General features: G+C 40.3%; 1 protein-coding gene across 3 annotated transcripts in view; it reads left to right on the top strand.

Moving 5' to 3' along the window:
* Nucleotides 1–12044, top strand: part of PDE1C (phosphodiesterase 1C) — a 306631-nt gene that overhangs the window by 118814 nt on the left and 175773 nt on the right. The window contains exon 4 of one of the 3 annotated variants that reach the window (XM_050708647.1): nt 7389–7415. The exons of the other annotated variants lie outside the window; for them this stretch is intronic. Within the exon in view, the coding sequence (XP_050564604.1) occupies nt 7389–7415 (27 nt within the window). The remainder of the gene's footprint in view (nt 1–7388; nt 7416–12044) is intronic. 3 annotated transcript variants of the gene reach the window in all.

Below are 12044 nucleotides of genomic sequence, written 5' to 3'. Positions count from 1 at the left end.
TTGAGCTGCACTGCAGAAGAAACCCCTCACAGCTTGTGCTGCCACCAAGGCTTTTCTATGAGGAGAATTTAGAAACATTGCCTCTCCAGTTACACTTCACACAGACTCAATAAACACATTCAACCCAAATGACTAAGTGGGAAACTGGTTGTTTAACTGCAGAACAGAGCCTTGTCATGGCAAAAGGTTACAGAAAATCAGAGGCAAGATGAGAAGTCAGTCAATTCTGGTATGGCCTAACAATTGCCATCCACTTTGGAGATGAGGCTCTAAGTTTCTTGAAATACTTGTTTGCCCAGTTGTTTAGAAAACTGGGTAGCTAAACTGGTGAAAGCTTACGGTCAGTCAGATTGGCTACATATCAAAATAGCATCTTCCTTGTGCAAAAGCACGAGGATATTTGTTGACCTTAAATTATTTACATACATTATTTAGTTTGAGAAACCAATTGCAAGTTGAGCCCAAGCTAAATTTACACTTTGTTTCCTCTTATTTCTAAGATGTGATGCTTTTCCTCCCCATTTTTTGGTTGTAGATCTGTTGTCACTCTCCACTATCTTGTTTCTGTTTCTTCTGAAATCATCATACCTATTTCATGTTGTGAATGTTTCTTGTCTTTGTGTGGTTGCAAGGCACATACCTGTGCTTCAGAGCATGCAGACTCTTATAATCTTCTTAAAATGAGAAAAATGACTGCCTCGTCCTCTCATTTTACTATGTCCCCATGTAGGTCAGGGTCTGATTTAAAATGACTCTTCTTGTTTTTTAAAATCCCGTATAAAACCTCCATCACATTTTAAGTACTAGGAGAAATCTTTTCTTCTTTCCTCACCCACTTCTTACCATTTCTTCTCCTCTGTTGTTATTAGTCTCTGTGATCGTATTGTTTTTAACTTAGCACAGTATTTTGCTAACCAGCCCATGTGGAAGAAACAATAAATTATATTTGCTATTGAATGGAGGGTGAATAAAGAAACAAAGCAGGTCATCCTGTTTCAGTTATGGAATTAAAAACCCAGTAGCAGTTGATGGCATCATACCCTTCAAAGTCTGGCAATCTCAATATATTCCTGGGTTCTGGTCAGGGCTCCCCTGGGATCCTGAGCTTTGACAGATGCCAGTCCTTAGTCTGTGCTGTGAGATTTTTATTATTATTATTATTTTTGTGTGTGTGAATTGATTTAAACATGGTTATTAATATAGGCTTTGGTAACATAACGTAAATGCATCACTAATCCTGTGATGATGACGATTAATTGGTGATGCACTGCATGATTCAGAATATCAAGCCTCTGGGAGAGAAGATTTTCAATTTAAGCAATCCCATCAGTTGGAAAAACTAGCTTTATTTGGGCTCCCCACCTCTGCTTCTTGGCAGGGATGCACTGGGAGATGTTGCTTCCCTCTGTTACAAGTTAATATGCTGCTGTGGTATGGCCAGGGAAAGCACCAGGGCTTGGGATCTGGGAAATACTCTTTGTCCTGCTGCCCAGGCTTTGAGGGGAAATCTTGGAGGTTCTGGACCAATGAATTGGAAGGATCTGTTGAGAAAAGCAGTAAATATGAATTATGGCTGCTAAAGTAAACATGGGAGGGATATCAGCCAGTATGGCTGCAGATTCACTGGTGGCTAATATAAGAGCAGGATTCATCTTCTAGATTTGACTTGCAGAGACTTGTTTTTGTTTTGCCAAATTGTATTGCTTATCTCATTGCTGGTTTGCTAAACTACAAAACAGACTTTCAGAAGGGTTATCTTAACACCTATTTTAACATCAGAAGCCCCACTCTGGCAGGAAAGAAAGCCTGTCAAAATTTGTATGTGACAAGGTGGGTGTTTCAGTGTGGTGAAGTGGCTTTGTCTCTGTGTGCTTCTGAATGAGCTGGTCAGAGGAACCTGGCAGGGAAACAGAGATGAATAGCCCTGGCTTGCCTAGGCTACGGGTGTGATGGAGCTCCAATACTAAAGGACAGATGTAGTTGAGTTCTTTTGTCAATGGATGATTAAGCTCCCACTCATATCTTAAACATGCTAATTATAAAGCTTCTAAATATAAAAGAGGAAAAGTCCCTCTTTCCCCTCCAGTCTAAGAATAACTCGTTTTAAATACTTGCTCATGGCAACTGCTTTCTTTAACAACTGTGGTTGTCCTGAAGAAGTATCTTTTGGAAAACATTCTTCTTCAGACAAGAGTTATGTTTCTCTGCATGTAGCTCCAATTATGCTTACTGATGTCAGTGACAAAAATAAGGGTACGAAAGCCAAGCTCCAGCGAGGCTTGCTGCATCAGTTGAAGGAGTTAATGCCCCTGGCAGTTTTGCCTCTGCTTTTGCTGCAGAGCAAGCAGTAAAGAGCGTGCCTCAGCTGTGGCAGTACAAAACCCAGCATCTTTGCTTAAAGCCACCATCGCTGGCAGTGTAAGCCAAAATGCTGAACTTTGCGCTGAGGCAGCTGATGCCCAGGGATGTGCTTATGTCTGCTGGTTATGCTGTGAGGATGCTGACCTGTGGCAGGCACTATGCACAGACGTCTGGGAGCAATGTCTTAAATTGCTGTAGCGGATTCACTCTAGCTAGTCTCCTGGTTCCCTAATCAGTCATTGCCCTCTTTTTCCCAAAGGAACATGGATACAGCATAAAACCAGATGCTGCATTAGATCCAGCCTTGTGCATTGTCAGCTGGAGGTACAAATGGGAGAGCAAAGGCCAATGAATTTCAAGGATTTCAAAAGATATATCTGGCTTTCTAAACTCCTTTGAACCACTGGGTTCCCTTCCAAATCTTTTGCAATGCCCAAGCAAAACAAAGCATGTTACTTTAGGCCACTGTGGATGGCAAATTATGAGCCTCAGCCAGAAAATTAAGTTCTTTGACCATCTCAGCAGGCTAAGGGTATGCTGATGGCCACTTAGCTGCGAAGCATTAATTCACTAAAAGTTGTCACCAGTACTCACCTGTGTGTACCTCCAGTTGTTAACAGCAAGTTCATCAGCTGGTGGCCTAACGCTGATCACTGCACTGGCAGTTATGAGCATGTGGAGATGCTGATGAGCCAAGGGCAGATACGACCCATTACTTCCTAGCACCTGTGTGTGAGCAGAGCATAATGCTCATTAACTTTTAATTTTCAGTGTAGATTTTCAGGGATGAAGCTAGGCAAAAATCCTTCTATTATTTCTGTAGTACCCACAGTTTTACTTCATGTGCTGAGGGGATGCAATTAATACCAAAAACCCTGTGGAACAAATATGGAATAACACCGTTTTAACCAAGCTGCTGTTATGAGTAAAAAAATTTAAGTGATTTAGGTAATTCTTCAGAGGCTGTGTAGGAGTGAAAGAGCAATTCATCTATCTAGTTGATATTCTGAGTTGTATGATTATGGGGCAAAAACAGAACAGTTGGCAGAGCTGTTTAATTCCACCATCCCCTCCACCTGTACTCCTCTCCATACCTACTCAGTCTGTTAACTCACGTCTCAGCAAAATAAGGTCTGAGGAGGTCGTTATGAGATTCAAATGCTGTTATTGTGTGTTTCTATAAAATTCTCTTCATCTCTGGGCTTCTAGATGCTCAAGAAGTGTGAGGGATTTCTGGAACAACTTAGAAGTCTCATTACTTGGGCTCCAGTTTTGTCCCATTGTTATGAATTTATCTACAAAACCATTTATAAAAACTGCAACCCTAAAGGTCTAAGAAACTACCAGAAACAGTGTCTGAAGGGGAAACATAGGAAGAAAGTGGTTTGCTTAAAGGTACACCAGCATTAAATGACAGAAATAGAAACATAATTTTGGGAAAAGGATACTTAGACTAAGAGAAGTTGGCAGGGATGAAAGCACACAAATTTTGCATGTCTGTTTATTTCAATGGGAGTTGAGTGCTTATGTAGCTTTAGCTATCTACATCCTGTTGCTGCTTAAATACCATTCAAGGTGTGGTCCTAGGCCTGAGTCCTAATTTTATGTCTGACCATCATATTATTATTATTTTCTGATGATATGAAAGACTTATTCCTCTCTAGAAAAGCAGATACTGAAATAGTGGGCTCAATTCTCATGTTGACACCATCTCATTTCAGGCAGAAGTTTTGTCCTATCTACCACTTTTTTTTTTAGATTTTGCTTGTTACGAAATATGTGTTTTTAAAACTCCTACTGCGTTTATTTTCATTAGGCTCCAGTAGCCTGCTTGTACTAAATCAGTTCTGACTTCATACTACACTTGTGCAGGTGTATTTACCTGAAGTTCAGAGTAGTTATTTCTAGTTTACACTAGCAATACAGGCCCTACAAAGTGTGAGTCACCTGTTAATTCTCTTCAGAATGAGAAAAAAATCTACCTTTTTATTATTATTTTTAATATACAAGCTTAATGTAGATCTGAGAGTAATACATTCCACAACAGAAAACATGATTTAATGGATGTGGTTGTTCTTCTAGCGTGGCACGTGCATAGCGGGAAAGAAACTGAACCTAAACAGATTTGGTAATTTTTCTAAGCCTTATTGCAGGCATGAGCACTGGACAGCCCACAGGTGCAGGAAGCTGTAACACTGCCTCCTTTAATTCATCATCATTCTTCCTCTGTGTCAGTTTGGTTTTGTTATCAGAAAATCACCCGTCCCTTGAGTTTGACTGGAAGATGCGCATTTCCAGGTTTATCCCAAAGCCTCTGATAAAGACAATTTTGAGCAGCCAGGTCCTCCTAGTATAGTATTCTCTTGGAGAGATAGGCTAGGATAGATTGTCCCGCATTTTTTTACAAAAAAGCAAGGAAACATCAAACCAAATAACCCCCTCCCTCCAGTTTGCTCCTATTAATTCATATATAGTGGCTGATTGCAGTTATCCATTGGCTGTGGTATTATAAGAGGCACCTTCTAATTTCGTTGTTTGCAATGATTGTATTTAATGGGAGGTAGTTGCAAGCGGTGGCTTGCAAGCTTAAAGCAGGTAGACATTGACACTGTCTACTTTTTCAAAAGCAATTTGAAGGCCATGTTTGAAAACATTTTTATAGTGCCAACATCATCTTTTTATAATGTTGGTAGATGGCATTGTCATATTTATTTTATTTATTTTTTTGGTGGTGGGGGAATTCTGGAAGTTCAGGAATACAGTAATTTTTTTTGCTAGATGTCAGCAGTAGTATGGATGCAGCTGCTAGGGACATTCTTTTTAAAGCAAGTGTATGCAGTAGGGATGCTGAATCTGTATTCAACAGTTCCTGTAGTTATATTGTCTTCAACTGTAACGTGCAAATTCAGTGCCTGTAAACTCAGTCACTAACTCACTACACATAGACCTTAACTGTAATTGGACTGCAGGTGTGGAAACAATAAGCAATAATAAAAAAATGTATTTATGTTTCTTATACCTCCTATGGCTACACAAATGCCCTTTTCCTAGTACTGTCATCTATGGTATTGTCCAGTTTTCTAATGGAGTAAAAATCTTCTTGAAAATAAGGAGTGTTAAAGGTGTAACCGATAAATGATGTTATTACTCAAATGCAAACAGCACCCTAGGGCTGGGTCACCTCTTTAAAGTATACAAGAAACTTTTGGCTAATCAGGAGTTTATGAAAGGTATTTTTGCTGGAATGTGAAGGTTGGCTGAAAGAGAAACACTTTACAAAGTCACTGACTGATAAAGGGAAAAGTAGTTCTGACAGTACTGCAACACAACATAGAACACTTTCAGGGGAAAGAAGTGACTGGTAAATAACAATTTGAAATTTTAAAATGTAAAATTTATATATCGGAAAATAAAAGAAGATTTCTTGGGAAGAATACAACGTGATCAACCTGCACTAAAATGGCCAAGCAAGCAGGAGTTTTTTTCAGCATTTTCATTTTGCAAGCAAATTTAGTGAAGTTCTATGTTTGTTAGAATACAAACTTCCAACTCTGCAAAATTAAATTTCTATTCTTCTTCATTCTGTAATTAAAATAGAAATTCCCTTAGAATCAGATGGGTCCAAGTGGGCTTCTGCCTTTATATATTATCATCATGAATGCCAGTAAGCTAGACTCTCAATACTTCTGTGAATGTTCTTTTACTCTTCTGCATCTGTTCAGAATTTAAATAGGTAATTCTTCACACAGTAAAGTGTAAATGAAATATTTTAAAATTTTTCTAAAGTAAATATCTAGGACTTCTATGGCACGGTCAGAATACAGAAGTAAGACCACGCTTGAGTACCTTTTCTAAAGGTAATATCAAATGAAATATTTGACAGCCAGGATACCCTATTCATGAATCTTATTAGGTATAAAATAGCACTACATTCCTTTTTTTTTTCTTTTTCCCCATTTTTTTTTAACAAAGAATACCCCTTGTTAGGGTATTCTGGGCCTATCTGACTTAGCCACAGTTTTCTGTTTCCAGTATTATCAGAGATGAAAAAGCAGAGCTTGATGCTCACAGCAGTAAAGCAGTTATAACAACATTACCTACACACTCAAAAGGTGGGGACCACCTGTAAGTGTCTGGCTGAACAACAGGATGTTGATCTTGCACTCCTCATGATGGTTCACACTGTGTTCCCATCACTGCTTTTTAAGTGTAGAGCTCATTAGCTTTGCTTTAAAATACAGAAGCAAGGCTGAACTCAAGTAGGATCAATGCCCTGTTTTGCCCGGCACCATGCAAAGCTATTGAACGTGTCTCTTGCAGGATAACAAGCTCACAGTTAAAGTACAGTGCAGATATGCCTGTGTATAGCCACACAGGCAATCATGCAGCAGGGCTTTCCTTTGAGTGTTGACAGCTTGTGCCATTGCCTGCTGTAGAGGACAAAATCCACCATGCTAAGAAGAGAAGGGGTTTGCAGCCTTTGCAATAATTGGTTTGGTGGAAGGGCTGGATCCTTGGGCTGGGCAGGTGAAGAGGTGCTGTCAGTATGTTCAATGCTCTTGCCATTCCTAGTCCTGGGCTCATATCTGTTAGGTCCCGAGGTACAAGCACTGAACTCTGGTGTGGCTTCTGGGATTTGGCAGAGTAGAGAACTTGCTAGGGTTTGAATTTTCTTTACAGAGCAAGGCTGCTTTAAAACCACTGGGGCTTTGCTCTGACTGACTGCAGGCAATGTGGTTGGATGAACCCCAAGTCATTTAGAGTAGTAACTCCTTCTTTTCCAGCTGTTGTGACCCTGTCTTACAAGAAAAGGGCACGATGCACACAGGCAAACACATTCCTCTTTCTACAGGAGTTAATGACAACAGCCACCGAGGTTAGCAGAAGGAGATAGCTGCATCAGTTTTGGGGCAGTCTCAAGGCAAAAGTGACATCACTTAATTGTGCCTGATTTCTGACCCTCTCCTTTTCTCATCCTCAGCAGTGGAGCTTTCTTATCTGAGTTGTATTTTGTTCTTTTCCTGCAGGAGAAAATACAAGAAAACATCACAAAGGTAAGACTATATCGCAGAGGACTGGAAGGTATTTGTGAGTCATCTCTCTCTCTCTCTCTTTTTTTTTTTTTTTGTTTTGTTTTGTTAGGGGGTTTGAAGGAGGGTTTTCCTGTTACCAGATTGGTTTTGTTCCCAGGGAAATGCCATTCTACTGATTGTTGCCCTACTTGAAGGTCCATCCTGCACTGCTGCTCCAAATTCCCTCTGGCGCTAGTGATAGTCCTCCCCTTTGACGTTAGCAGTGGTTCTCCCTGAGTAAGGACAAAAATATTTGTCCTTGAAGGTCAAACCCTAATAAATGTCACTCTGTTCCTTCTGCACGATCTGCTAGTTCTAACTCTTATCACTTACTCATGCTGTAATAAAAAATGGATTGTTGGCTTGTAGTGCTGCTAACGATCTGTGGCTTTGAAGGAGACTGAAGGGAAACAGGGATCCTGTTGATTAACGGGCCCTATTACAGCTACCTGATCTAGTTATCTTACTGCCTCCTTGCAGGAGGGAGGACTAATGGGGTTCTTTGACAGGTTCATTTTTCTTTCTTTGGAGCCCTTTTGCTTGGTTGCTTCAGACCACACTCTTTGCAGTGCAGTTTTTTTGGTACTGACCTGACTCCCCCTCCCCTGCGTCTGGAGTATTAATTGGTGGCTTAATCTCAAGGCGTGCTGAGCATCTTTAGTTCGTGTTGACTTTAACAGGATTTGAGACTCCTGCAGAGTGCTTCCTAAAGACTAAACACTGTGGCTCTGCTGAACGTGCCTTTTTATTTTGTGTGATGATGGAGGAAGCTGGCAGACTTGCTATCCCCTTGTGCTGAAGATGACCACCCCAATGCAGCACTGGTGGGACAGTGTGCATGTGCTTGTGTGTCACAGCCACAGGAGACTGAAGTGTGGTGGCCTGAGTCACTGATGAGGTGTGTTTGAGCTGTGACAGGTCACTGGAAAATGCTGATTTGGAGATATCTATGCTGAACCGTGCAGGCAGGTATTGCATGGTGTGAGATGCAGAACAGAGAGAAGGTAGATATGTTTCCAGTTGTTTCCCTAAATGTGGAGCTGACACTAATTCTGCATGCAGCTCTACTTTTTTCCCCACATTTTCCTTGATGTTACCATGTTAATTATGAAAAAGTCTGTGGCCAGAGGTGTTGACTTGGTGCAAGAGGATTTGTTCTGTGCCTGAAATGGTTTGCAGAATGAAGGATTGCTCTGTGTATGTGTGTCCAGCACTGCCTGCATTGTCCTGAGCACCATATCTTATTTGGGTGTGTTTTCTGTGTATATAACCACAGCATCAGGGAGGTTAGCGTTCAGCATCTCTTCTATACAGGAGAGTTGCTGCAAGCCTCCGAAGAGAGGTGAAGTGTGTCACAAGCTCCTACAAACCGAACAGCTTGATCAGCAACATGCAGAGAATTAAATACATCAGAAATGGCAATCTTTTTAAATGTACCATTACAGGGTTAAGCCCTGTGCCCCATGTGATTTCAGACTTTCTCTTTTTCACTTTCCCCATGTTTGGTTTGCGTTTTGTGTCCTGTGCAGTCACCTGCCTGGCTGCTGAGCAGACAGGCTCTGCGGACCTCCCTTGTGAAACAGCTGGTGTCAGCTCTGCGGGGCAAGGAGCCACTCCAGGAACCTGCACGCAGCAATTGCAGAGCAGCTACTCGTAACATCCTGGCTCAGCTGGCACTGACTGCTGGCCAGAGGGCTGGGTACCGCAGCGAGGGAGCTGCTGCGCCTGGCAGCTGTGCTTTGCATGCACCTAGGGCAAACTTGCTGGCTATGGAGGGAGCTTCTGACTTGGATTTCCCAGCTGCTGTGTGGTTAAGGTATAGCACTAAATAGGGAAATGGCATGTGTTGCCATCTGATGCAGAAGTGTAGTGTCCAGGAAAAGGCAGTGGCGATGCATTGAAGGGCTGGTTTGAGGTAGCATCTCTCTGAGTTGGTAATTCCAGAAATACACATAAACCGATGATTTGGCTCAGGTCTCTGCCTTCAATTCCCACATTCATCTGTTGCGGGATTTCCTTCTTTTTCCTTCATTATATTTATTTCAAAACAATCTCTGCTGTTCTTTTGTCACCAGGCTCTGGAGTGTTACTGGCAGCTCCGGTGAAATGATCTTTTGTTTGCTTTTGCATCTTCTTCCTCTCTTTCTCTTTGGGGAATGGTATTCATATAATCACATAATGATGCATAAGTGGTAGTGAACAGCACTTGACTACACAGGAGAAATGCTGCTGTCCTCTGTAACTTGCAGTGTAAAGAAACACTTTCCACTGAGTGCAAATCTGTTGGGAAGAAATATGTGCAAGAAAATTTGAGAAGAAAGAGTCAAAGTAAAATCTGTGGTACTAAAAATGTAATTGGAAATGCCAGATACTGACTTCTGTATTGATCATTCTGTTAACTGAGTTGGCTGAAATGCTTTTGTAACAATAATATGTTGATATGATTTTCCTCATAAACTTGGAAGTTTCACAGCTGTCTAGACAACCCTAATTTCATTAGTCCCAACCTAGTAATTGCATCTGAACCACTGAACTGTGATGTAGATTAATCACAGCAATACTGAAGAAGTAGGATATTTAATCAGAACTCAGGTCATCTGTCACTCTTCCATCTTGTTCACCTTGGGTAAGTGTAGAGTAGACAGTTTATTAAATAGTAACTAGAGAGGTAGTCAGCAAGAGGGAGAACTAAATGGGAAGCTGAAACTCTCATGACCTTCCAGGTCCTGAGTTGCTTCTGCTTTTTCTGGAGCACCTGAGACCTATGTCATGTTCTATTTGTCTGGTGAGGCTCCCAGTTTACATGAAGATACCCAGCTGTGGTGTGCCCATGTTTTCTGGGAGATACTTAGCACCTTCAGCTCACTGGGAGATTAAAAGAAATGAACCATTCAAGTAGCCTTTAGCAATCCCTTCCTAGATTAGGTTCATCTGCTTGGGTGAAGTTCAGCCAGTGCAGTCAGTTTAACACTTATAAGGACTCTGTGAAGTTCTATTTATCTTCTCAGAATTTCTCAAACAAGTAATCTGTGCATTAGTTTATGAGGCATGTTTTTTATTTTATTTTATGTATTTATTTTGCTGTTACAATCCACAGTAATGTGTTTGTACTCAGACAGTAACATGGAATTGCGTGTGTTGCTATTTTGGCTTAAATGCATGTTGCTGGTTAATTGTACAATTAAATTTTCCATTAAGATGCAAATGGTTCTCATAAAGTGAACTCATTTTAGAAAAAAAAATGAATAAAAAGAGTCCTGATATTTTATCCATCCATGGACAAAATGGATGTATTTTTTTCTCTTTAACTTACCTGTTAATGTTATACATGAATTACAGAACAGAAAAGGAAATGTTCTCAAAATGCCTTTGAAATACAGCTGTGACACTGCAAGAAGCATTGTAAAAGGCCTTGCAAAACACTAATGTGATTTCTTAAAAAGAAAGGAAGAAAGAAAGGAAGAAAGGAAGAAAGAAAGATTGCACCCTAATTATAAAAGCTTGTGATGCTAACCACATGGCTGGAACATTGTCCTCACTAATTTTCATAAACATTTTGTTGTTTCTTCTTCAGACAATTGCACAGCAAACTCATAAGCAAAGGTGTTGTCCATTTCTTTCCCTCACTTTCCTTTTCTTTATCCTCTGTGTCTGTGCTTCTCAGTTCCAGTTTTCTCTAGTATTTAGTTAATACTCTCTGGGAGAGAAAATGTGAATGTGAACATGTCCTTTTTTTTAAAAAAAAATAAAAAATATATGTGTTAGTGTGGAGCACAAGGAGAGAAACCATGCATGCACAAATGTTGTTACACACAAAATAAGTGGAAAACTGTATTTTTTTATCCTCCCAACTTTAGTTGATGAACATCTTCATGCTTACTCATACTGATACCTCTTTAGGTGAAAACAATCCACTGTTTCTTTTGGATTATTTCAAAATTCTGGTAATTTTCTAGCCTTGCAAGTCTCATTCTAAGTAGCCTTTAGGTTGTGCACTTACTCGGGATCAGATCCTGTAGCTTTACCATGTGAGGAAGCTCTGCTGGGGTTAATCTTGTGCTTTAGTGCTACTAGGACACACTAAGGAGATCTCTATTTGAGGAAGCATCAGTGCTCTCTCAAAGCTGACTGTCAAAGTAAGGGCCTTATATATGGTGGTCATTGTCACTGCCATTGATAGAGAACCATCAAATAATGTAGACTTAAGGGGACCTCTGGAGGTTGTCTCTTCCACCTCCCAGTACTTTAGAACATCATTGTGTTTTTGATTTACTCTTGGCATTCATCATTTGACTCAATATGAAAATACGTTTAGTCCTATAGTACTTAGTTCTGGCACCATTTAATTTTCATAGCTTATCTATTGACCTTGCAAGGTTATCTTAATTATAAATAATAAAAATAACCCTAATTCCTTAAGCCCTGCAAGTAATTATAATACCGCTTAGCTGAAGTTTTTCTTTATTACTAGAGTTGCTCATATATATATATATGTAGGATGCATTAAAGGTTGATATCCTAATCAGTAGCATACACATGCAAATGCACAACTAGATATGTCAGACTTCTTTGTAAAGTGTAAAGTCTTTTGTGTACTGAGACCTCATCAGC

The sequence above is a fragment of the Cygnus atratus genome, chromosome 2 (genome assembly GCF_013377495.2).
Source record: "Cygnus atratus isolate AKBS03 ecotype Queensland, Australia chromosome 2, CAtr_DNAZoo_HiC_assembly, whole genome shotgun sequence".
In the NCBI taxonomy this organism is placed as follows: Eukaryota; Metazoa; Chordata; class Aves; order Anseriformes; family Anatidae; genus Cygnus; species Cygnus atratus.
Note: the sequence above shows the minus strand (reverse complement) of the source record. Positions and strands in the feature narration are given on the sequence as shown.